The sequence below is a fragment of the Heptranchias perlo genome, chromosome 3 (assembly GCF_035084215.1).
Source record: "Heptranchias perlo isolate sHepPer1 chromosome 3, sHepPer1.hap1, whole genome shotgun sequence".
NCBI classification, from domain to species: domain Eukaryota; kingdom Metazoa; phylum Chordata; class Chondrichthyes; order Hexanchiformes; family Hexanchidae; genus Heptranchias; species Heptranchias perlo.
In genome coordinates, this window is record NC_090327.1 from 36608657 (window position 1) to 36636209 (window position 27553).

The following is a 27553-nucleotide window of genomic DNA, read 5'->3' on the forward strand; positions in this document are numbered from 1 at the left end:
TCTTGAATGTTGACATAGTTTCTGCCTCAATCACTAACCATGGAAGTGAATTCCACAGTCTCACAACTGTGTGAAGAGGTTTCTCCTCTCTGTTCTGCATTTCTTGCATTTAATCTTATATCTATGGATTCGTTCTAGACCTCTCAATAACTGGGAACATTCTGCTACTGTCTTGCTTGGTGAGATAGGTGGCTCCTCTGTGTCTTCAAACAAGATGATGTTTGTCACGCTTCTCTCAATGGAGACAGTATCCCTTTTAAACTGTTCAAAGAAAAGCAGGGAATTCTCCCAATGTCCTGGTCAACTTTCTTCCCTCAACCAATGCCACAAACAAAAAACGATAAAGTAGTTATTCATCTTGTTGCTGTTTATATTGCTGGCTGACAAAACTGCCACTACTTCATTGAAAGCTTTTGAGGCACCTTAATGATATGATGAAGCTTTTTTTATTGATGCAAATATTTCTAGGGCTGTGTTTTTATTAATATTGACTTCTTGTTATGCTGGTATCAATAGCTCCTGAGGGGTGATCCTGGAACAATCTCATAATTGCAGGATTTGCTGATCCAAACCACTGAGAAGAATTAACTTTTTTTTTAAAGAATGATAGGAATTTTTTCAGGACTTCTCCTGATCCACCGACTTAACATTGTCAGAAACTCCACTACGTGCGTAAATGGGGTTTTCCCAAACTTCTACTAAAGTTAGGGCAGTAGAGAGGAAGAGGATCAGAAGAATTTTACCTATAATGGGTCAACTTGATGTTTGGCCTTGGGGAATATGGGCACAGGAATCGGAGTAGGCCATTCAGCTTCTCGAACCTGTTCTGCCATTCAATTAGATCAGGGCTGAGCTGTACCTCAACTCCATTTACCTGCCTTTGCTCCATAGCCCATTGATACCCTTACCCATCTCGGTTTTGAAAATTTCAATTGACCCGGCATTTGGCAAGTTTACATTGAGGTTGCTGATGGCACAAAACCAATATAAGAACAGCTTAAAATAGGCAACTTGATGCCATTTACTATGTAACCAGAGTACTCGCGGAAGCCTGTGGTTAGAGGGCAAATCAACTGGAAGAATACAAATGGCTAGATAATGGGCTACAGTAGTGTAGTGGTTATGTTACTGGGTTAATAATCCAGAGAATGTGAGTTCACAATCACACCAAGGCAGTTTGAGAATTTGAATTCAGTTTTAAAAATCTGGAAATAAAACGCTGGTATCGGTAAAAGTAACCATGAAGCTGTCGGATTGTGGTAAAAACATAACTGGTTCATTAATGTCCTTTAGGGATGGAAACCTGACATCCATATCCAGCATGGTTTATATATGGCTCCAGTCCCACACCAATGTGGTTGACTCTTAACTGCCTAACAAGTCACTCAGTTGTGTCTAACTGCATAGGGCAACTAAGAATGGGCAATAACTGCCAGCCCTGCCAACAATGCCCACAGTGAAAATGAATTATTAAAAAAAAAAGTGTGGTTTTTGAACACTCCATTTAGAGATCTGAATTGAGTCCAGCCTGGATTCCAAGTGGGGGAGAAGTGGATGCCTCCTCTTGCTGAGTAATGTCAGCAAGCCTGAATGAACCGATTCTGGTTACCAGTGCACATGAATCAGCTGTTCAAAGATACCCTCAGAATAGTACTGCGCTGATTCAAAATGCTCCCAAAGGCCTGGAATGTGCAAGACAGAGAGTGCTGACTCTGATCTGAATGCTTAATGCATTTGTCCTACTTCTTGTGCATCCCCATGGGTTGATGTCTGTAAAAATAGCACAGACGGAGATGTGTGAATGCATTCAGGGTTCAGATGTGAAGTTTGCTGATTGTAACTTCTACCTCCAATGTTAAGTTTTGGTTAAGTGAGCCTTGCAACTTTTCTTTGCTGGATTGGACAACCCCATCCTGTGATGTTAAACAAAAAGGTCGGTCTTAAAGTCTGCAGCAGAGTAGGTGGATATAAATATAAATCCCAGCTTTTATTATCAATGGGTGGAAAAAGTGTTAATGTTCTAACTTCACTGCCTGTGATAGGAGAGAAATAAATGGTGGGATTCCACCCCAGGCTGTGAAACATTTGACTCTCCTTCGCCCCACCCCTCTGCTTCAGTTCTCTCTCCTCCTGTCCCAAAGGTGCTGTCGTACCTGGTTTATAGTTTCACGTGTGCTGGCTGCCCCTTCAGTAGCTTGTCCAAGTGGCTACTTTTCGTCTGAATCCATAGACAGTGAGCAGTGATGGGCTGTTCTGCTGCAGCCGGCATCGCAGTAGAGTTGATCCTGCAAGTTCCAAAGTTCAGAAATGCACGCATTATAGGCACAGGAGTAGGCCATTCAACTCCTTGAGCCTGTTCCACCATTCAATTAGATCATGATTGATCTGTACCTCAACTCCATTTACCTGCCTTAGCTCCATATCTTTTGATACCCTTACAAAAATCTTGCGATCTCTGTCTTGAAAGCTCCACTTGTCCGAGCAGCCACAGCCTTTTGAGGGAAAGGTTCCAGATTTCTACTACCTTAGTAGGCTGCTATTGGATAGCAATTGGGAGCAGAGACCCTGGTTCACTTTCTCCCTTCCTTAACACAGGGCTGCTGAGGGACTAACCAGCGGCTTAGCCAGAATTGGCCAACTAGACACAGATCGAATCTGTAACCTTCCAGCATCGCAGTGTATACAATTCTCTGTGTTGCTCATCTGAGTGCCTGTCCGCTGAGGCTACTTTCACATTATTCTTGATTGGAGCCAATCAATCCTATTGCTGTTTTAAATTGCTCTTTGACCTACTGACCCTGGCAAAAGGCGTTATGGAATCATACAGTACCGAAGGAGGCCATTCGGCCCATCATGCCTGTATTAGCTCTTTGAAAGAGTTATCTAATTAGTCCTACACCCCCGCTATTTCCCCAGAGCCCTGAAAATTTTCAAGTATATATCCAATTCCCTTTTGAAAATTACTATTGAATCTGCTTCCATCACGCTTTCAGAGAGTGCATTCCAGATTGTAACGACTCGCTGCTTAGACAAATTACTCCTCGTCTCCCCTCTGGTTCTTTTGCGAATTATCTTAAATCTGTGTCCTGTGGTTACTGACCCACCTGCCAATGGAAACACTTCTTATTTACTCTATCAAAACCCCTCATAATTGTTATAATTATATATGGGGTAAATTGGCATAGTGGATTAGCACACTGTCATTTTGACCTCTGGCACTTTGTAGCAGTGGGGTCAAGGTTTTTCCTCTCTGCTGGCTGTAGGATTCTACATGAGATGGTTTGAGGTAATCTCAACCCAATTGCCAATGAGTGTGGGACCATAGCACAAAATGTCCCTACTTCACATTAAATTGATCATCCATTCTCTACTGGAATGGTTGGAGTGGGGAATAGAAAAATGTAACACTGGTCCAGTAGGGGGTGCAGTTCTGTGATTAGGGTTTAGGTACATTTTAGGAGCATAGAGGGAGCTTTACTCTGCACCTAACCCATTCTGACCTGGGAATGTTTGATGGGACAGTGTAGAGGAAGCTTTATTCTGCATCCAACCTATGCTGGACCTGAACTGTGAGTGCTTGACGTTGACACTCCATAACCCAACTGGTTCACTAATATCCTTCAGGGAAGGGAAACTGCTACCCCTACTCAGTCTGGGCCAACACGTGACTCCAGTCCCACACTACATAGTTGCCCTCTAAAGCGGCCTAGCAAACTACTCAGCTGTTTAAAAAAAACAATAGAAAGTGTCCAAGCATCACCTTCTCAGGAGAAAGAGATGGGCAATAAATGTGGGCCTGCTAGCATAAATCCACAACCTGAGAACAAACGAAGGAAAAAATTAGCTTTGTTCCCAGCAGTAGCATCTGTCATTAATTTGCAGCTGTACTTTAATGGTTCCTCTTGTTGAAGTGAAATCCCTTAGAACTCTGACATATCAGCCCCACCCCATATGATTAGAAGCCACAAACCCCTGAGGTACAGTCATTCCCTGAAATCCAGAGCAGTTCACACTATAATGCACTTTTTGGAATGGAGACAGGTGGGTTGAGTGTTGGAGAAGATCCTCCAACTGAGTTTCACTGTCCAGGTGACAGCTGCCCATTGTAACTGGTCATTGTTAGGCGACTTGGTTTAAACAAAAAAGGTATTTCCCAGCAGATTGCAGCCAATGTTAGAGGTTGGTATTGATCTCACAAAAATTGCCACTTACATTGAATTCAATTTCACAATCTGTGATGGTGGGATTTGAACTCATAACCTCTGGATTGCTAGTCCAATACCATAACCACTACACTACCATATCATATTGGTGTACCCTGCTTATGTATCCTCCCTCCCCTTTGCCCCATCACTGGCGGCTGTGCCTTCAACGGACTGGGCCGCACATACTGGAATTGCTTCCCTAAACCCTTCTGCTTCTCCACCTCCTTCTCTTCCCTTAAGACCCTGTCTAAACCCTACCTCTTTGACCAACCCTTCCTAATATCTCCTCCCTTGACTCGGTGTCCATTTTTGTCAGGTTACACCTCCGTGAAGCTGCTTGGGACACATTTTTCTACGTTAAAGGTGCTATATAGATGCAAGTTGTTGTGTCAAATTTGAAGTGTCTCCATTGTCTTCACATTCTTCATCTTTATTCCTGAACCCTGCCCAAATCATCGGGTATATAGAACTGAAATGTGGTCAGGACAGACACACACTGATCAAGAGGTGGAAGCAAAATGGTCCTCACAATTATATACTTTCCTTGCATGAGATTTCTATTGGAAAGAGAAAGACAAGATGAAGATCGACTCTGTGATGTCTCTCCTTTCCAAAACCAACGTGACCTGCTTTAAGTTATTTTTTGTGTCTTTATATATACATATATATGTGACTTATACCAGTCCCAGTAGAACTGGACAACAAGCTGTCCAGGCCTGAAGGGCTTTCCTGCTCCCACATCAGCTGGCTGAGTTGGTCATTTGACATTCAGGAGTGTCTCCCAGAAGGCTAAAGAGGTTTCTCCTGGTCCTATGCTGCTTTGACATTATTGTCTACCCTTATGCTGTAACTTCAGGCTTTCTAGGAGCTTGTGGCATTGAGTATTGAAGCTAGTTTACAATTTTTAAATTCAAAAAAATAAATAAATGTAAGTAACCGACATGCGGAGCACTGCGCTGTGGCTGTTTCTATGATGTGGAGTTGCAATCGTTCATACAATACCCTCTGCAGAAGCAGAGGGGCTGTGTTAATCGTGTCGGTGTGAAGTCTGATTGCTCTGTGGCTGTATGTGGTGAAAAATGATATGTGAGCCATGAGCTGTAGTTTTAATAACTGTCCATTTCAATATTTTTGTACTGTATGAATAAAATAAAAAATGCACAATCTCTTTTCCGTGTCCTTTTTTCCCCCACCCATTTATTCCCACTCTGCCACTCCTGGACGGATCTAAGAAATATCTGGTGATCTGATTGGCATATAAGGATTGCCCTTTAGCTTACAACCTTCTCTCTCTGGCCTTTTTTTCTCTCCCTTCCTCCTTTTTCTCTCTCTCTCTCTATCTACACTGTCCTGTCAAACACTCCCAGGGTGGGTACAGTACAGGTTAGACAGAGTGGAGCTCCATCTACACTACCCCTTTCTATTCGGAAAGATGCCAGATCATGATGGAGAGCACGCAAAGCAATGTGGGTGCAGTCTATGACACCATGCACGCTGGGGAAGCTGTAATGCGGGTGAAGCCTTATGTTCCCTCGTCCTGCTTTGCTTTGTCCATTGGAAAGATGATGTAGTTGTTCCTCCTGGTGTAGAGTACCTCTGTGAAGTCCCGGATACAGTGGTGCACAGCAAACTGGGTGGTGTTGCTGATGACATCTGCTGCAGCCTGGAAGGAGCCTGATGCATGATGTGTTGAACGAGTTTATCAGCGAGTGAGTCAGGTGCTGGGGCAGACCAATTTCATGAAATGGTTCTACAACAAGCATAGGACCTTTATTTAAATATTATGAGCGTTTTTAATCCTTCTGGAAGCCTACGGAGGAGCCCAATCCAATCTGGTGGGTGATGCACTTCCAGTGTGGAATGACAGTGCACACACCGCCTGTCATATTGGACCCTTAATCCTGTAAAGTGGGTACCGTGCAAATTGAATTTCTAGCCTAGATTCCCTCTTTGACGGGAGGATAAATGTGAATTCATATTAAAGGAGCAGCACCCTCCTGGAGGTGGGGAAGGTGAATATATTAAAGGGTCAGCATCTTCCCACAGAAAGAGTGAAGTGAGTATTTTAAAGTGATAGTATCTTCCTGGAGGGAGGGTGAGGACATTAAAGGGACAGTGTCCTGTGCAGAGGGTGAAGGTGAGTCTATTAAAGGGACAGCATCCTGTGAAGAGGGTGAAGGGGAGTATATCAAAGGTACAGTGTCCTACGAGGAGGTTGAATGTGAGGATATTAAAGGAACAGTATGCTGTGAGGAGGGAGGTGGTGAGGATATTAAAGGGACAGTATCCTGGGAGAAGGTGAGTACATTAAAGGGATAGCATAATCTCTATTCAGAGCACAACTCCTCCTCAGATCTCAAAACGTATCAGACAAAGAATCTCAGGAATGGTGTAGTTTTGAGAAACAAATATTAACAGAGAAAGCTGAAATCATGTGTTGAGATGAAGGCAAAACAATCCCACACACCCAGTGTTTCTGGTAAGTGTTAATTACTTGGTGCTGGCTGTCTCCAGTGTAGTGGGAGGAGTACTGGTTGGGAAGAGAAGGGAGGCGAGGGGGAGAGAGAGACGATGCTGGGATGATATATGGCTCTGCTCTGTTCCTGTAACAGCTATGATCTAATTATAGGTCTGGTCTGCAGCACCAGTCATAAATATTTTGAGTAACAAACCAATTGTGTGCATTCTTTAATTGTAAATACTGTCCTCGTTATGTGAAGTATCTCTAGAGGAATAGCAAAACATGGGAAGAGCCTCTCAGACATTCCCTATGCTTCCTTCTGCCCTTTCACTTTCCCCTCTCTCCTCGTAGGACACTGTCCCTTCTTCTCCTTTTCTGTCTCACCCCCTTCCACCTCTAAATCCTATTTTTCCCCCCCACCCCCCACCTTGTTGTCCTTCCCTTTCCGTCTCCCTTCCCTTCAGTACAGTACTGAGGAAGTACTGGATTGCAAGAGGTGTCTCTAATTAAATGGTGGCCCTGGCTGTTGCTCGGATGGAAAGACCCCATGGCACTATTTGAAGAAGAGCAGGGAGTTCTCCCAGTGTCCTGACCAATATTTATCCCTCACCAACACCAATAGAAACAGATTGACTGGCCATTCATCTCACTTGCTATTTGTGGGATCTTGCTGGGGAATTGGCTGCCATGTTTGCCTACATAACAACAGTGACTACGTTTCAAAAGTACTCTGTCATGTGAGTATAAAGGTGCTATATAAAGGCAAGTTTTTTTCTTCTTTCTCTTCTCTCCCTCTATCTCTCCTCTTTCTTTCCTCTCTCCCCTTTCTCTTTCCCATCATTCCTTTTCTCTGCTTTTTCTTCCCCTCTACCCTCTCGCCTTCCCCTCGTTCTCCTTCATTTCTTTTCTCTGCCTTCTGATTCTCTCCCTCTCCCCTATCTCCCTACTCTTTTTCGTCTCTACTGTCTCATGGCCCTTTTCTCTCCTTTTACCTCCTCTCTTCCCCTTCTCCCTCTCTTTTCTCTGTACTTTCTCTTCTTTGCATCTTCCCTTTTTCCTTTTTCTGTCTCGCTCACTCTCCTCCCTCTCCTTCATTTGTCTTTTCTCTCTTGATTTGCTCTCCCACACTTCCCTTCTCTCTTTCCTCTCTTGACCCATGCTCTCCCTCCCTATGCGCCCTTCTCTCCTATCCACCTCTGTGTCTCATTCCTCCACGCTCTTTCTCTGTGACACAGCTCAGCCCTGCAATGTCATACAGCCCTCGATCAGTGATTAGAGTGCACACTATTCAGACGACCAATCAGTGTGACGTTTATTGGGGGTGTGACAAATCCCACAATCCTCTATGATCAGTGCAGGCTGCAATATTTGCTGCACGACCATGTCAATTTTGAATTATAAGTCCTGGAAATAGTGACAACATGATAGGGAATCATTTGTAGCAACAAATCAACACCTGCACTTAGCAGCACTTTCGATGTGCAGCTCTCTTCAGTTCACTTCTGGTATAATTGCTATTTGTTTTCATTCCAATTGTTAATGATACTATATTATAAGTTACTTGGGGTGAAGTAAGAGCATCATGTGTAATTTCGCACATCAGTAACAACATATATTAAATGAATGTGAAGCGCTTTGGAATGTCCAAGAGACGTGGTAAGGTATAATAATGCATTGTATAATAATTTTTTTTTATATATATATATATATATATATATATATATAATGCTATGCTAGCATGGTGGTTACGTTACTGGACTAATAATCCAGAGAATGAGAGTTCAAATCCCACCATGGCAGTTTGAGAATTTATATTCAGTTTTAAAAACCTGGAAATTAAAAAGCTGGTATCAGTAAAAGTGACCATGGAGCTGTCGATTATCGTAAAAACCCAACTGGTTCACTGGTGTACTTTAGGGAAGGGAACCTGCTGTCCTTACCCAGTCTGGCCTATATATGACTCTAGTATCACACCAATGTGGCCGACTCTTACCTGCCCTCTGAAGTAACCCAGCAAGCCACTCAGTTGTACCAAATCACTGCAGTTCAAGGCGGCGGCCAACCACCTTCTCGGGGCAATTAGGGATGAGCAATAAATGCCAGTCTTGCCAGCGACGCCCACATCCTGAGATTGAATTTTTAAATAAAAATCTTCCGCTCATTTTCTATTGATTTATAACAATGACACCAACTTGGATTTATATAATGTCCCTCTTGGTGAAAGAACAAGGGTGGGGGGGTCGTGGGGTGGGGGGGTAGGGGTGCGGAGAGGTTGTTGCCAAGCAACCAGGCCTGCAGCTATACCTCTAGATCCCAATGTAAAGCCCTGCTAGGGGGTAGCCTTGTGCCAGGTTGCCCCTTGGGCTGATGCTATTGCTTCAAGACAGGAAACTTGAGTACACCTTTCCTCTTAAAGGCACAGTGCACTACTGGTATATTATACTCGTTGGGCATTCAAAGAGGATAATCTGCCTGATGTTTGTGCATGCCAGGTGCACTGTTTTAAACATATTAGCAGGTCTCCCTTGGCAGTGCTCATGGTGAGTCAGATGTTAACCTGCTGTCAGAGTATGGAATTGGGGGAAGGGGCAGATGTCTCCAGTGAAAGCTATGTCAGCCATGGCTCAGAGGTAGAACTCTCGCCTCTGAGTGAGAAGGTTCTGGGTTCAAGTCCCACTCCAGAGACTTGAGCACATAACCAAGACTGATATTTCAGTGCAGTGCTGAGGGAGTGCAGCTCTCCGACAGAGATATCATCTTTAGGAGACATTAAACCGATGCCCCGTCTGCCCTGTCAAGTGGGTATAAAAGATCCCATGGCACTATTTGAAGAAGAGCAGCGGAATTCGCCCTAGTGGTCTGGCCAATATTTATCGCTCAAACAATACTACTAAAACAGATGATAAGAACATAAGAAATAGGAGCAGGAGTAGGCCATACGGCCCTTCGAGCCTGCTCTGCCATTCAATCAGATCATGGCTGATTTCGACCTCAACTCCACTTTCCCGCCCGATCCCCATATCCCTTGATTCCCCGAGAATCCAAAAATCTATCCATCTCAGCCTTGAATTTATTCAATGACTCAGCATCCACAGTCCTTTGGGGTAGAGAATTCTAAAGATTCACAAATATCTGCGTGAAGAAATTCCTCCTCATCTCAGTCTTGAATGGCCGACCTCTTGTCCTGTGACTATGCCCCCCTAGTTCTAGACTCTAGCCAGGGGAAACAATCTCAGCATCTACCCTGTCAAGCCCCCTCATAATCTTATATGTTTCAATGAGATCACCTCTCATTCTTCTAAACTCCAGAGAGTATAGGCCCATTCTACTCAACCTCTCTTCAGAGGACAACCCTCTCATTCCAGGAATTAATCTAGTGAACCTTCGCTGCACTGCCTCCAAGGCAAGTATATCCCTCCTTAGATAAGGAGACCAAAACTGTACTCAGTACCCCAGGTGAGGTCTCACTTAAGCCCTATACAATTTTAGAAAGACTTCCTTACTCTTGTACTCCAACCCCCTTGCAATAAAGGCCAACATGCCATTTGCTTTCCTAATTGCCTGCTATCTTTTTGTGTTTCTTGTACGAGGACATGCAAGTCTCTCTGAACATCAACATTTAATGGTTTCTCACCATTTAAAAAATATTCTGATTTTCTATTCTTCCTACCAAAGTGAATAACCTCACATTTCCCCACATTATACTCCATCTGCCACCTTCTTGCCCGTTCACTTAATCTGTCTATAATCCCTTTGCAGATGCTTTGTATCCTCCTCACAGCTTACTTTCCCACCTAGCTTTGTATCGTCAGCAAACTTGGATACTTTACACTTGGTCCCTTCATCTAAATCATTAATATAGATTGTAAATAGCTGAGGCCCAAGCACCGATTCTTGCGGCACCCCACTAGTTAAAGCCTGCCAACCTGAGAATGACCCATTTATCCCTACTCTCTGTTTTCTGTCCTTTAACCAATCCTCTATCCATGCTAATATATTACCCCCAACCCCATGAGCCCTTACCTTGTGTAACAACCTTTTATGTGGCAACTTATCGATTGCCTTTTGAAAACCCAAATATACTGCATCCACTGGTTTCCCTTTATCTACCCTGCTAGTAACGTCTTCAAAAAACTCTAATAAATTTGTTAAAAATGATTTCCCTTTCATAAAACCATGTTGACTCTGCCTAATCATATTATGATTTTTTAAGTCCCCTATCATCACTTCCTTAATATTGGATTCCAGCATTTTCCTGACGACTGATGTCAGGCTAACTGGGCTGTAGTTCCCTGTTTTCTCTCTCCCTCTTTTCAGGAATAGCAGGGTTCCATTTGCTACCTTCCAGTCCACTGGGACCGTTCCAGAATCTAGAGAATTTTGGAAGATCAAAACAGATGATCTGGTCATTCATCTCATTGCTGTTTGTGGGATCTTGCTGTACACAAATTAACTGCCCTATTTCCTACATTACAACAGTGTCTACACATCAAAAGTACTTCATTGGCTGTAGAGCGCTTTGGGACATCATGAGGTTGTGAAAAGCACCATATAAATACAAGTTCTTTCAAGTCTTTCAGTGAAAGAATTTACAAAGGAGTGTCTTAAAGATTTAATTGCCAAGAGTCAGAGGGATAAATTCACACCTTCACTGCCCGGGTAGTAATCTGGCGGAGTGGGTCGCATGCGCCTTGTCGAACCTACCCAATTTTCATCCTATTCGGAATGTCAATCAGGCGGGTTCTCCGATGGGCACTGATTCGAACCGAATCAGCGCCCATCAGAGAACCCGCCTGATTACTGCCCATGCGCGAAGACGAAGGTTTACCCCGGAGAGCAAATATCTAATGTTTCCCTGATAAGTCAGCCCCAGATGGTATCTGTCCCAGCCTAATGAAGGACGTTGGGGAGGAGATAGCATTGGCACTAAGCAGAATTTTCTGAAACCTTTGGAGACAGGAATTGGAGCAAAGGACTGGAGTGTAAGCAAATGTTACGCCCCCACCACTGTTCAAAAAAAAGGAAAAGATAAGCCTGCAAATTGTAGGCTGGTTAGCATCACCTCAGCTGTGGGTTAACTTCTTGTCACTGGAATTCCGATCCGGGGCTAGGGTAGAGAGCGGACACATCGCCCGCCGGGATTTGGGGCAGAAGATGGTTCTGCTGGGAGTCTGTTAATTCCATCTAGCCATACTCTGGTGGGGGGGGACATCTTCTGCCCTTTAACTATACCCACCCCCCCTGCCCTGCCATCCCTCTCACATCAAGGAGGGCATTTCCATAGGAGGTCTTGGGCTACTCTAGGATTTCAAGCAATTTTTCCCTTATAAGGCGTCCGGGGAATTCTTGACAACTGATACCTGGTGTGAGTCCCGCTGAGGGAACTTACAAAAGCCGCAAACCTTTACTACGAACAGTAATTGACCTCTCACTTCCCTGAGAAGCTCATTTGGAGCAGATTTCAAAACAAAGATTTTCAATGGGTCCTTCTGGGGCCTCCTCTCCACCATTAAGCTGGCATGGCTCTGCTCCAACACAACCGGCTGGTGGATTGAGGTGGGTGCCTGGAAACGCCCTTATTAGCACAGTGCGCCTTTTTTATTCATTCTCTGGATATGGTCGTTGCTGGCATTTATTTATTGCTCATCCCTTGAGAAGGTGGTAGTGGGCCTTCTTCTTGAAACGTTGCAGTCCATGTGGTGAAGATTCTCACAAAGTGCTTTTAGGTAGAGTTCCAGAATTTTTACCCAGCAACGATGAAGGAACAGCGATATATGTCCAAGTCGGGCTGGTGTGTGACTTGGAGGGGAATTTGGAGGTGATGGTGTTCCCATGCACCTGCTGCCCTTGTCCTTCTAGGTGGCAGAGGTGCAGGTTTGGGAGGTGCTGCTGACGAAGCCATGGCGAGTTGCCTGCCCCACATATTCAGATAACCCTGTCCCTGTAATTCGGGGTGGGGTTTGGGCCTGCCTGCTTGGGGAGATCTAACACCACTGGGTTTGGGCTGGAAACCAGAGTTACACCCTGGTCTGATTTTATTTTCCATTGACTTCAAGTCGTCACTGCAGTGCATATTATGGGATGTATTTAGTGAACACTTACAAAAGCATAGGCCAATGGGGGAGTCTATGTGGATCTGTAAAGGACAGCTTGTTCTTGACTAATTTAATTGATTTTATCTTTGAGGAAATTACAGAGTGTGCAGATAAAGAGAATATAGATTTTCAGAAGACGTTTGATAAGATACACTAGACTCTGCAACCCAGAGGTCAGGAGTTCAAATCCCAACAAGTTTTACAATTGAATTCAATCTGGTAATTTGTGTACTGGCACCAGAACAAATAACCATGAAAACTGCCGTATTGTCATAAAAACCCACCTGGTACACTAATGTCCTTCAGGGAAGGGAGCCAGACGGCAGGTTTCCTTCGCTAAAGGACATTAGTGAACCAGTTGTGTTTTTACGACAATCCGACAGCTTCATGGACACTTTTACTGATACCAGCTTTTTATTTCCAGATTTTGTAAGCTGAATTCAAATTCTCAAACTGCCATGGTGGGATTTGAACTCCCGTTCTCTGAATTATCAGTCTAGGCCTCTGGATTATTAGTTCAGTAACATAACCAGTATACTACCATACCCCTTGTTTATTTGACCCTGGCCCATTGCAGATCTACAAAGGAGGTTTCCCTGTTCCCAGCACAGCAGAACCATCCTGTCTTATGGAATATTTGACTATCTCAATCTATACTCATCCTTAAATGTTAATCATTAACTAAATCCTCTATAAGAGGAGAGAGCACTGTAAGCATTACACACATACTTGTCATGTAATCTGAAAAATAAAACCCAACATGATTGTCTCTTTGACTGATCTCAACCCCATCTACCCACCTTCTCAGGCGGCCGCCGCAGTCAGTGGAAGCAGAGGCGGGATGGGGAGCTGTGGAGGCCTAGGGACTCTTTGCGGGGCCTGGTGGGAGCAATTCTGCTCCTCTTGGCCCACAAGGAGTTCTGAGAAAAGTAATTTTTAACGACTTACTTTGGTCTCTTCTGGTCAGTCGGCTCTTCCCGCCGTGGTTCTGCTGCTGGACTGTAGACAGCACAGGTCTCCCCCTAGCGTGAAGTTAATATTATTGCAACGCCAATGGTGTCAGAGGGCGGCGACTTTTGAATGGTAAGTAAGCCCCCGTCTGCCTTTAGCAGGAGCCTCGTCAATGGTGTGATTCACCGGCATAAAAATTATGGTGGCCGAGAATGCGGCGGGTTGGAGCCGGGAGCTAGAATTTTCAGAATTTATCCCCTCCCACACACCATTTTCGCTGGGCGAGGTGGGTTAAAATCGCATTCTGAATGTCTCTTAAACCCATTTCTTCCCTGGTAACTTATTTCACTACTTTATTGGGCCAGATTTTGCTGTAGCAGGGCATCTAACGGCATTTGCCATTAGTTAGACTTGCCCTTGTATGTTTAGGTTTTTAAATTTTTTGCATGGCAAGTTGCTGAAAGTGCGAGCTGATAACAGCATAGCGAGGGAAACAGGGCATCAGGGACCAGAGTGAACAGGGCAAGCAACTGTGTAGCTCCTTAATCAGTCAGATTGAAGGATTGAGAAATAAACAATGCAAAGACTGAGAAGGAAGTGTAAATTCGAGTGGGTGAATTCAATGTCAAATCAGGTACAGAAAGAATAATAAAGAAAGGGAAAGAAAGATTGGATTAAGAGAGAGAGAAAAAAGAGACAAAGGAAAAGTAAAAAAAATTTAAATCTCCAACAATTAATACCTGAAGGAATGAGACTTCACACTAGTAATAATTAATTTTCAGTGCCAGAGAGGTTGATTGGCAGTAATTAACACTTATCATGTCGTTAAAAGGTTACTTACACTTGAAATGACAAGACTTAATGAGTTTAGTTCGTATCTACTGCACAAGTACAACAACTTCACGCCATTCAATGCATTTCGATGGTGAGGCAGACAGCGAGATGCAGTTTTTGCGAAGCTAAGGCAGAGTGGTGCAACTCGGACAGCAACTTTTAGTTTTTAGTGTTTGACCGCGCATCTGCCCTTGCTTGAAGTTACTGTATCATTTGCACATAAATAACGGTGAGCGCCATGCGTCTCACTGTTATTTTGACAGCAAAAGCTGGCCCATTTATCTTATGTTGAAAAAGACCTTCTTGCCTTTTCTTCCTCACTTGCTCAGTTTTACTTGGTGTTCTCTGGGATTTAAACCATTCACCACGAGGAACAATTTGCTTGAATCTCAACTCCCTTCATAATCTTGTCAATGCCCTTTAGATCACTCTGAAGCCTTCCCTTTTCCCAATAAAACAACTAACTTCCTTAATCTTTCCTTATAAGTTGGATTCCCGATACTTGCCATTATCTTGGTAGCCATGCAGAGCCATGATATCGTGATATTGGGTGTTATTAAGCATCGTTAGTGTTGGGTACTGGGGTCAGATCAGGTTCAACCAAACCAAATTGGGCCCAGTTCACAAATATCTCATCCCAGTATGTCATAGAGACTCATCCCCTCAAATATAAACACAGGCATTATTCACAGATCATCTACTTCAGTTTGAGCTGCAGGCTCTGTAAAGAGAGTCAAAGACACCAGGAGAATCGAGTTCAATTTACCATTGTAGATTATTGCTAAGATTTTCACAGACACAGTTACTGCTACAAGAGCGTAAAATCTTCAAATCGCTGAATATTTGTGCATCAGTATTTACAGCTCTGTTCAGCTTAATCCACCTCTGATTTCACAGTCAAAACTCGACGAGATTCCTACAGCCTCTGGTCTGTGGCACAAGGCCTGTGCCAGAGATGCCCTCTCTAGTAGCTTGGGTGCCCACCAGTGGTGTTACACTTAATGAATGAACAAACTTGCATTTATGACCTTTCATGACCTCAGGATGTCCCAAAGCGCTTTGTAGCCAATGAAGTACTTTGAAATGTAGTCACTATCGTGATGTAGGAAATGTGGAAGCCAATTTGCTCACAGGAAGGTCCAACAAACAGCAATGAGATAATGACTAGATAATCTGTTTAGGTGTTGGTTGAGGGATAAATGTTGGCCTGGACACTGGGGAGAACTCCACTGCTCTTCTTCAAATAATGCCATGAGAGGGCAGTCGAGGCCTCAGTTTAACGTCTCATCTGAAAGACGGCACCTCTGAGAGTGTAGCACTCCCTCAGTACTATACAGGAGTGTCAGCCTGGATTATGTGCTCAAGTCCCTGGAGTGCAACTTGAACCTACAACCTTCTGACTCCGAGGCAAGAGTGCTACTACTGAGCCACAGCTGACAAAGGGGGAACCCTGTGAACTTTGGTTGGGTTAATGATGGAAGGTGTGTTCGACACATAAACTGGGTTCTCACTGGGCCCACAACACCTGCAGTGGGGCAACATAATTTGTTTTTTTTAACTGTGAGACCAGGGCAAAGGGCCAAAGCAAGATTAGAGAGAGAAGAGAGAGAACGAGGTGCAGCAAGAATAAAACAGGAGATTCATCACAGTGAGGATGTTGGGGGAAAAAAACAAAAGGATGGGGGAAACCAAGACAACTTCTCATTCACACAATCGCCCTGTTCGTCTTGCGACCTAATCTCATCCGATTCTGGACAGGACTTCGGTGCAAAAATGCCAAGACGTGCGGAGAGGACAGGAACTTTTTATTTTTAAAAACAACTCAGTGCGGTCCTACTGAAAGCCCTCGTTTCACCAGCGCTATTTTCCCGGCCAGTACAGCGTGAAGCCTGTGCGATTTTTCTTAAAGTCCGGCTGTGTTTGCTCGATTCTCGGCTCCACTACTACTGTGCGCTTTTTGCCATGCATGTTGCACTGGATCGGGTTGCTGACGTTGACCTGAAGAGGTATCTTACTCCTGGAAAGAGAAAAGAGTGAATAGTGAATGATTAGAAGGAAAATCCCATGGTATACTTTTTGGGAGGGGAAGTTAGGGTAAAATTGTAGCTCCCTCTACACTGTCCCATCATACACTCCCAGGACAGGTACAGCACGGGTTAGATACAGAGTAAAACTCCCTCTACACTGTCCTATTAATGTATCACCATTCTGGACTCAGAATAATCTGAAATCAGCATTTTTAAAGTAGTAATATCAGGGGTAATCCTGTGATCCTGCACTGTCAGTAGGAAGCTGTGCTCACAGGAGTGTGGACCGGAGAGAGGATTACAATATTGCAGTCCCTATTGTACAACCCGCACTCGTTGCGAGCCCAGCCCCACTGGGAGTGCCTGATAACAGAGTTACTCTTAACCTTTTCCAGATCTTGTAGAAATCTTGTATTGGAACACATGTTGCTGTTCTACATAAGAACATAAGAAATAGGAGCAGGAGTAGGCCAATCTGTAAGATTCCAACTAGTAAGACTCCAATGTTTGGCTGCAAATGTTTTTCACGGGTTTTCCCTCTCTGGGTTGTCCTGTTGCATTCTATTTTCTCCAGTGCTCTGCACCATCTCCCTGCTCTGGGGTGAAACAGCGGGCAGCGAAGTTACAGCTGCGGAGTGGGAGTAGCTCCAAGGAGGAATTCCCGGCCTTTGTCTCATTTCTTTAGTTTTTTAATGGTAAGCTTACGCCCCAAATGTTGACTGACCTGCTGGGTATTTTCAATGTTTTCTGGTTTTTATTTCAGATTTTCAGTCTTTAAAGTTTATCTCTGCATTCCTAGAACTATTTTTTTTTTTGCATGCCTAAGGTCATCGAGCTGTATGGTCATGAAATTCTAGGTTTTATCACAAGAGGTGTAGGCTATAAAAGTCAAGACAAAATGATGACCCTATATAAAATATTAATAAGATCTCAGTTAGAATACTGTGTGCAGTATTGGTCTCCACACTATTGGAAGGATAGTGAGGCTTTAGAGAGGGTACAGCACAGATTCACCAGGATGCTGCCTGGTCTGAGGAAATACAAATAATAAGAAAGACTTGAAAAATTGGGGCTTTTTTCGCCAGAACAATGCAGATTGCAGGGTGATACAATAGAATTGTTTAAAATTATGAAAGGTTGAGACTGGGTGGATAGAAGCAGACTGTTTCCAGTACATGAGGCGTTGAGAATGAAGAGTCACAGATACAAAATTAAACGTGAGAGATTTAGAACAGAGAGCAGGAGAAACCTCTTCACACAGAGTTGTGAGGCGGTGGAATTCACTTCCAGGGTTAGTGGTTGAGGCAGAAACTATGTCAACATTTAAGATTAGATTGGATAGGTGGATGAAGGGAAAGGACTGAAGGGATATGGGAACAGGGGGAGCAAATGTGTTTAGAACAATTTGCTCACGTGGAGGGTAAATGCCACTTGGCCTGTTTCCATGTTGTAACTTCCACATTCAGTTCTGATCACCAAGATACAAGGGGAACATCCAAGTCCGGGGATCGGTGTAGAGAAGGGTCATGAGGCAGTTCCTAAGTGTTGAAGGACTGAGTGATGAGCAACGGTTAGAAAAACTCTCCAGCCTTGAATGGAGACAAATGAGAGGGGGCCTGAGAGAGGTATGTAAGATACTAAGTGGAATAGCAAAGGTTAATGCCGAGCGCTACCTCATGTTGCTGCCATGAATGCAGGACAAAGGAACATGGGTACAAACTGGTAAAAGAGAAGTTCAGGACTGATGTCAGGTAGCACTTCACACTCAGAGGGGTCGATTTTCACTGCCTTAGTCTGGCGTAAACAGGGTGGTAATGGCCTCAAAATAGGATTGTTAGCCTTACCGCCTCGTTAACACCGGCGAAGTGGCCGGTTCCATCTTGAAAGGGGCCTACTGTCAGGTGAGCAAAGTGCCCACCTGTTTCAGGTGATAGGCCACTTTTAATTTGGAAATTGGGGTACAATGACATTCCGCCAGTCGGTCGCCCAAAAGTCAAAACCGACCCCAGAGTGACTAATAGCTGGAATGAGCTCCAGGTAAGGAAGTGGGGGCAAAAACTCTGAAGTCATTCAAGAGACTGTTGAACACTTTGTTGGAGGGGATCGAAGGTTTCTACCGAAGGATGAACTAGATGGGCAGAATGGGCAAGATTTGTCTTTTTGAAATACGAATTTTAAAAAAATCTGCAGCCAACGGGCAGAAACAGAGAAAAAGTCACAGCCCTGACTGTTCTTTTTTATAATGCATTCAGAGAATGGGCTCATTCAGACATTCGCAGCGTCTCTTAATCAAATTATCCACTGGGTTCACCCAAGGCCGCCTTCGTACAAGAGGAGTGCTGTGACATTCTGACCCTTCCACCGCGGTGCACCCAGCTTCTCCTCCTGTTTGTCTCAACAAAAGACTTTTCTTCTGCGTGTATGTACTCAGACACCATAGGATCCTACTGCCACAGAGAGTTCTTGAATTCAGCAGGAGCCTTGGTTAATGCATCACCATAGAAGGTGTCCCAAGGTTCACAGCCTGGCTGGGTCATTGCCTGGCTACAGGAGCAGAAATCAACATTAAAGACATTGGACAAATAATGGGCCTCTGTGACAGTTTTAGTCGCTATTTATTGAGTTCTAAATTGTAAGCATTACCTCACAAAAGAAACTCCTCAAGTTTCTCTGCTTTTCTCTTGAAGGCATCGAGACTTGCCGGGGTATGGTTCCAATCACACTGGTTCAAACATGCCAACAGTCAGCATTCCGGGTGGGGGGAGGGTTGGGTCAGCGTGCCAGTGTTTGCTGACGAGAATCAGCTCAGACCAGGCCTCTCTACCTAAGGCCAGTAACAAATGCACCAGAACAACAACTTGCATTTATATAGCATCTTTAACATAATAAAATGTCCCAAGGTGTGAGGGAGCTGGATTAACATCAGTGGAGATATAGTTAGTAACAGAGAGCGCTGGGGGAGGGGCCACTGAGTGATAGTGAGAGGGACCTACAACAACAACTTGCGTTTATATAGCATCTTTAACATAATAAAATGTCCCAAGGTGCTTCACAGGAGCAATTATTAAACAAAATTTGACACCAAGCCACATAAGGAGATATTAGGACAGGTGGTCAAAGAGATGGGTTTTAAGGAGCGTCTTAAAGGAGGAGAGAGGGGTAGAGAGGCGGAGAGGTTTAGGGAGGGAATTCCAGAGCCTAGGGCCTAGGCAGCTGAAGGCACGGCCGCCAATGGTGGAACGAAGAAAATCGGGGATGCGCAAGAGGCCAGAATTGGAGGAGAGCAGAGATCTCAGAGAGTTGTAGGGCTGGAGAAAGTCACAGAGATAGGGAGGGGCGAGGACATGGAGGGATTTGAAAACAAGGATGAGAATTTTAAAATCAAGGCTTTGCCGGACTGGGAGCCAATGTTGGTCAGTGAGCACAGGAGTGATGGGTGAATGGGACTTGGTGCGAGTTAGGATACGGGTAGCAGAGTTTTAGATGAGCTCAAGTTTACGGAGGTTGCAAGGTGGGAAGCTGGCCAGAAGAGCATTGGAATAGTCGAGTCTACAGTTAAATAAGACATATCTCTACTCTCGGCACCACTCTCAGTCCTAAAACCAGGGATTGTGGGGACAGGAGAGGCCACAATCAGGAAGCACTTCTTCACACAAAATGTGGTGGGAATCAGGAACTCTCTCCTCCAAAAGGCTGGTTCAACTGAAATTTGGCGAGTTGCTGCAGTGCAACTTGAAGATGGTACACACTGCTGCCATGGTGCCGGTGGTGGAGGGAGTGAATGTTTAGGGTGGTGGATGTGGTGCCAATCAAGCGGGCTGCTTTGTCCTGGATGGTGTCGAGCTTCTTGAATGTTGTTGGAGCTGCACTCATCCAGGCAAGTGGAGAGTATTCCATCACACCCCTGACTTGTGCCTTGTAGAAGGTGGAAAGGCTTTGGGGAGTCAGGAGGTGAGTCACTCACCGCAGAATTTAACTGGTCCGGTTAAGTTTCTGGTCAATGGTGACCCCCAGGATGTTGATGGTGGGGGATTCAGTGATGGTAATGCCGTTGAATGCCAAGAGGAGGTGGTTAGACTCTTTCTTGTGGGAGATGGTTGGAGATGATGCAACCTTACTGCGAGATAGCAAGAACAAGGCAAGAAAATCCAACTCCATCTGCACACTATTGGCAAGGGGATGTGATATGTCAGATGGTTCAGTTAGTAGTGCTCTTGCCTCGCAAGGTTGTGGACTTGAGCACATAATTCTAGGCTGACATTCCAGTGAGATACTGAGGGAGTGCTGCGCTTTCCGACATGCCATTGTTTGGATGAGACGCTAAACCCATGCCCTGAATGTCTGCTCAGGTGAACGTTGGCAGAAGAGCAGAGGTGTTCTCCTGGTGTCCTGGCCAACATTCCTCCCTCAACCAATACCATCAAAAAACCCCACAGTTTACTTCGTCATTCGGCTCATTGCTATTTGTGGGATATTGCCAGTACAAAGTGTCACATTTGTCTACACAACAACTCAAAGTAATTCACTGGTTGCATGATGGGGTGCAAGTGTTGGCAATCTATTTTCATGTGTTTACAAACACATTGCACAATGATGCAGTCACAGAGGAGCATGTCATCGCATCACTTCAACTTGACTCTCTACCCCTTCCACCCCCATCCCGTAAGTCCTCAAAGAGATTTGCACACTACTGCTTCTTGCCAAGACTTGGGATAAATTTTCCTCTTTAATGCCCCCAATTCAGAGTCACATGCACCGCTAGACTGAATTTGGGTGTGCCGGATTTGTGGCCCAGCGTGATTTTCTGTCCACTAAAGGTAAATGGACTGAAAATCCCAGGAGCGGTGAACTGGGTTTGTGAATTCTCAGTATGGCAATGCATGCTTCTGATGCACAGCTGGGAGCATTCCTGAGAAAAATGTATCGTAGTAGCTCTTTAAATTATTACATTTTGAGGGAATTGGATGGTGCATTGCGCTTGGATACTTTTGTTTCCCCACTGAGATCTGGGTTCAAATCCATTCGACACTGAGGGGATGTAAGAGCCCTCTGTGAAATGAGATTGGCCAGTCTCAGCCTAAGCCCACAGCATAATATCACTCCTGTCTTAACATTAATTAGAATGCTCACTTCAGAGGGAACATACTCTGAATCTAACCCATGCTGTACCTCACCTGAGAGAGTTTGACGGGACAGTGTAGAGGGACCTTTGCTCTGTATCTAACCCGTGCTGTGTCTGGTCTGGCAGTGTTTGATGGGATAGTGTAGAGGGAGCTTTGCTCTGTATCTAACCCGTGCTGTATCTGGTCTGGCAGTATTTGACAGGATGGTATATAGAGAGCTTTGCTCTGTATCTAACCCATGTTGTACCTACCCTGGGAGTGTTGACGGGACAGTGTAGAGGGAGCTTTTCTCTATCTAACCTGTGTTGATCTGGCAATGTTTGACGCTGACAATGAGTGCTGTAAATAGGAATGTATCCCATTCCCCAGAGTTGACACCTTGATGAGCACTAAGAAAAAAAATTCTGACACCTTTAGTTACGGAGACTGCTTTACATCCTGGATATTTGACTGAACATACACAAACAAAAGGAGATGATGGGTCCCTATGAGGTTCCCTTCCTCACCAGCATCTCTCTGGGCTTCAAGTGAATTGTTCAGTTAAACCTCTCCATGAGGACCAGTCCTGTTTCACTAAAGAGAAAATGATTCCATTCCCGCTGGAAATTTTTGAATACGGAATGCCGATCTTGGCAATAAAAGAATGAACAAATTGCATGCAGAACGCTCCTTGTCACATCCTCAAGATGTCACAGCCGATTAATCACCAGTGTAGATATGGTACTGCACTGGGTATGTTAGGTTAGTAATTTAGCAAGCTGTAAGTACAAATCCCACCATGGTAAGTTATAAAATTTAATAAATCTTATAATTTCTAGACTAGCAGCAGAAAATGACAATGAAAGCTGCCAAATTGTTGTAAAGACCCAACTAGATCACTAATGTTCTTCAGGGAAATCAACCTGTTACTTCCCCACCTGGTCTGGCCTGTATGTGACTCCAATCCTATACTATGTGGTTGAGTCTTAATGTTCTTGGTGCAACAAGTGTTGCCCACATGCCAAACCCATAACTGTTGTTATGCAGGAGGCAGTTTGTGCACAGCAAGATCCCAAAAACAACAAATTAATCTTTTTTTTTATTGGTGTTGGTTGAGGGAAGAATGTTGGCCAGGACAGCTCCCTGTTCTTTGAAAAATGCCATAGGACTAATGATCTAGACCTGAACAGGCAGGTAGGGCCTCGGTTTAACGTCTCGCCTGAAAGATGGATTCTCTAGCAACCCAACACTCCCTTAATGCTGCACTGAAGCATCAGCCTAGGTTACATGCTCATATCCCTAATGGGACTTGAACCCATAACCTTCTAATGCGAGAGTGTTGCCAACTCAGCCAAGCAGGGATAATGCCAAGTTTGAAGATCTAAGGGGAGAAATTCGACTTGTGCCCAAAAGAGTCGGCAAGTCAGCGGAGCAATTGTTCCGCGTACTGGTCCACGCCGGCCATAGACCCGAGCCATCGGGCCTCGTTTAATCTGAATAGAAGCGGCAAGCTGCAAGCGCCAAACAGGTGTCCCATTGAAGCTCACTGGTCACAGCCTGATGAATTCCGTCCAGTGCCGATGCCGAACCAGCCCGCAGGTAGGTCCTGGGGGGAGCAGATGAAGTCGAGGGAAGCGAGCTTGGGCTTGCAACAGTCCGAAGTGTGGAGGCAGGACAAGCGCACCTGTTATTTTTTTTCTCCTCCATGTGTGAAGCACCTTCGGACATTCAAAGCCGTGACATAAATTATTGTTGTTGTTGTAGATGTTGTTGCTGCAGTTGTTGTTGGTGACCTAAGCTGTCACCTAGGATTTGCAGTAAGGCCTCCCCTCCATAACGATCAATGAGATTGCCTGGACTGGTCTCGATCGCCTGAGGGGGTCGGAGAGAATCTTCCAGAGTTTCTCCCCCCTTATTGGCCCTGGGTTTCTTTTCTGGTTCTTTTGCCTCTCCCAGGAGATTACATGGCTGTGGGGGGTAGGAAGTCCCTAGTCATGATGCTCCAGGCATTGCGAGTGTGGGGCAGGTTTGATGGACCAGTTGGTCTTTTCCTGCCCGTCATATTCGTATGTTCGTATGGAAAAAAAAAACCTCCCTTATTCAGCCTGCTCGCTGAAATTTTCCTCCCTAAACATGATGATAAAAGTGGAATTTTAATATTTGGAACAGTTGCTGGGGGTAGGTGGGGGTGGAGGGGATTGTGGTTTCTGGATCTTCGGAGTGAGAAACAGGAGCGGGTGAGGGATAGAGGCAGGAGTTTCAACATCGCCTACATACAAGCTGTTGACAGAAAGAAGCATCTCTTGAAATCCTCTCTGTGTGTCTCGCTCTCGAAACAAATCCATTACTTCAGCTTTTTAAATGAGCTTACCTCTGTTGCCTAGCAACCGTTGCCTAGGTGCTGAGAAAGAAGACAACTTCGTCCCCGACAGGTTAAAAAAGAAAGCACAGCCATCTGCGAGAGACCCAGAAGTGGAAAAATTCCCTTTAGGCTGAGAGGAGGAGAGAAGGGATGGATTTGGAAAATCTTGTTCCCACCTCTTGCCGCTCCTGTTGCTTTTTCCTCTTCCACTTTTCTGAAGGTGTCGACCTCTGCAGGTACACGGCTCTAATGGTATTCGAGTGTGAGCCTAGACCGTGAGCTTCGGCAGGCAGCTCGACCACAGGGGGCATCGCATACGAACGAACGTACAAAAAAGATGGACAGAAAAGACCAGTTGTCCCATTCAACCATTTTGCAACTAGGCAACACAACCTCCAGTGCTTCCCCACTCACCAGCAACCATGTAATCTCCTGGGAGAGGCAAAAAACAGAGAAAAAAAAACCAGCTGCACCCTCACGTGGTGCCTGCATACGCATAGTGGGGACCAGCAGTCAGTGATCAGGAGTGGGTACCCTGGCTGATTTAACCCCTCCTTAACCCAGAGGCACGAGGCCAACTGCAACATTTCTAATTGCTGAGATCGACTAACTTAGCTCAGAAGCATTGGGCCTTCAGTAGGGTTTTAAAAAAAGAATTACCAGGATATGGGTCTCGCTGGCAAGGCCGGCATTTATTGACCATCCCTAGTTGCCTTGAGAAGGTGGTGGTGGGCCTTCTTCTTGAACCGCTGCAGTCCATCTGGTGAAGTTGCTCCCACAATGCTGTTGGGTAGGGAGTCGCAGCTGAGTAGTTTGTCCAGTTTTCTTCTTGTTATTCTTTGTAGCAGTTTGTAGCTAGGCTACTTCAGAGGGCAGTTAAGTGTCAACCACATTGGTGAGGGATTGGAGTAACATATAGTCCAGACTGGGTAAGGTTTCCTTCCCTAAAGGAGAGTAGTGAACCAGTTGGGTTTTCACAACAATCCGACAGCTTCCTGGTCACTTTTACTGATATCAGCTTTTAATTTCCATTTTTTTTAACCGAATAGCTCTTTCAAAGAGCCAGCACAGGCACAATGGGCTGAATGGCCTTCTTCTCTGCTGTATCATTCTATAAATTCAAATTCTCAAACTGCCATGGCAGGATCTTAAAGCACGTTCTCTGGATTACTAGACCAGTAACATAACTACTACACTACCGTACCCCTTCAGGGAAGCATCTGAAATGTATATATAAATATAAATATATATATGTATATTTATAAAATAAAATTTGAACTTTTCCATCTTTAGTTAGGCAGTTCTGCTTTGCTTGGCCTTTGTGAATCTGTTGTTCCTGCAGATGAGAGATGTTTGGGAATTTTTTTGCCCCATTTTTATTTTATTTTTGTTCCCCTTTTACAATAAAGAGACAATAGGGCAGAAATTCCTCGGACTTTCTGGTAGAAGAGCTTGGAATTAGGCCAGGATCTGTCCTGCGCTGGGTGTTGTCACGCGGCCTTGTCCATCTCGTGCGAGGCCAGTGATGTGGAGGGAATGGGTACTTCCTATGTTGGGGGTCCCCGTGACCTCTGCCTAGGAGGAGTTTAGGGCATTTTCGGAGGTCGGTACCCCCAGTTGGAGGAGGTTTACCAGCCTCCTCAGTGGCGGTTGTGGGGCTCGCCTTTGGTGTCTAGGCCGGGATCATGGGCTGGACTCATAAAGATAGGAAGGCAAATGATACGTTAGCCTTTATTGCAAGGGAGTTGGAGTAAAAGAGTAAGGAGGTCTTGCAATTATATAGGACTCTGGTGAGACCACACCTGGAATACTGTGTACAGTTTTGGTCTCCTTACCTAAGGAAGGATATATTTGCCTTAGAGGCGGTGCAACAAAGGTTCACTGGATTGATTCCTGGGATGAGAGGTTGTCCTATGAGGAGAGATTGAGTAGAAAGGACCTATATTCTCTGGAGTTTAGAAGAATGAGAGGTGATCTCATTGAAACGTATGAAATTCCATGAAGAGAGCTTGACAGGGTAGATGCTGGGAGACTGTTTCTCCTGGCTACAGAGTCTAGAACTAGGGGCATAGTCTCAAGATAAGAGGTCGGCCATTTAGGACCGAGATGAGGAAAAATTTCTTCGCTCAGATGGTTGTGAATTTTTGGAATTCTCAACCCCACAGGGCTGTAGATGTTCAGTCGCTGAGTATATTCAAGATTGAGATCGCTAGATTTTTGGACACGAAGGGAATCAAAGGATATGGGGATCGGGCGGGAAAGTGGAGTTGAGGTCAAAGATCAGCCATGATCTTATTGAATGGCTGAGCAGACCACACTGATTGAAGCCATTTTCTCCTTATTTTACATGATTCCAGCGTTCGTTATCTGCGCCTGCGCAAACTCCTATATCAAGATGGCGTCTGGCACACGTCACGCAGGAAACTTGCATGCGCATCCAAGATGCCATCTTGGCTGTCGGAGAGGCCGTGTAGCACCGAAACAACGGGCGCTACACGGCCCAATTTGGCACCCATTGAAACATATAGGAACATATATGCAAGGCTCCTGTTAACTTCCCACCTCTTGGCAACTGCAAAGAATAGAGTTTACTTATGATCAGTGAAGATATTACTCATGTAGGAACATGAAGGGAGGGGGGATTGAAACCAGGGACCCTTGAGATGGAAACCTAATAAGCCAACTGCTGGTTCCTGCAAGCTCTCCATCACTGCTGTTCTATAATTGCTTGTTTCTGGCCTGAGGTGAGATGTTAAACTTAGATGTCATGCTTGTTTAAGATGTAAAAGGTCCCATGACACCATGCAAAGGAGATGTCAGCATTGGCTCAATGGTAATACTCTTGCCTCTGAGTCAGAAGGTTGAAGAATTGAGGGAGTGCTGTACTGTTGGAGGTGCCATCTTTTGGATGAGATGGTAAACTGAGTCCATGTCTGCCCTCTCAGGTGAAATATCTCATGGCATCTTCGAAGGAGAGCAGGAGAGTTCTCCCAGTGTCCTGGTCAATATTTATCCCTCAACCAACATCACGAAAAACAGATTATCCGGTCATTATTTCATTGTTGTTTGTGGGTTCTTGCTGTGCACGAATTAGCCGCCTTCTTTCCCTACATTACAACAGTGACTACACTTCAAAAGGTACTTCATTGGCTCCACAAATGCAAGTCTTTTGGGTTTTTTTCTGTTTGGAGATTATGGCAATGGTCCTTCTCTATTCTGGGAGAAATTTACCCTATGCCACTTTACAGGGCAAACAATTGCAATCTCCCTCCCTCCTAGTCCTCACAATGAGATTGAAGAATTCCTCCTCAGCGTAGATTATGCAGCTATTTCTATTCTCACTGATCGCAGTTTTCACGGTGGTTTTATTTCTGATTATTAAAGTTAGATTTGATGGGCGCTCCTATTCTTAATGCTTGTCTGGGATGACATCCCTCATACACTTGATGTGTGCCTAACTGGTTGACAGGGCAGATCATGTCTGATTCAGGAGGATCATGAACTGCAACAAAAATA

General features: G+C 44.8%; 1 protein-coding gene across 1 annotated transcript in view; it reads right to left on the minus strand.

Annotated features, from left to right (window-relative positions):
- Positions 1 to 16334: 16334 nt before the first annotated feature.
- Positions 16335 to 27553, minus strand: part of LOC137312059 (unconventional myosin-Id-like) — a 154980-nt gene continuing 143761 nt past the window's right edge. Inside the window, exon 22 of the mRNA XM_067978832.1 lies at positions 16335 to 16563. Within this exon, the coding sequence (XP_067834933.1) occupies positions 16407 to 16563 (157 nt within the window). The 3' untranslated portion in view covers positions 16335 to 16406. The remainder of the gene's footprint in view (positions 16564 to 27553) is intronic.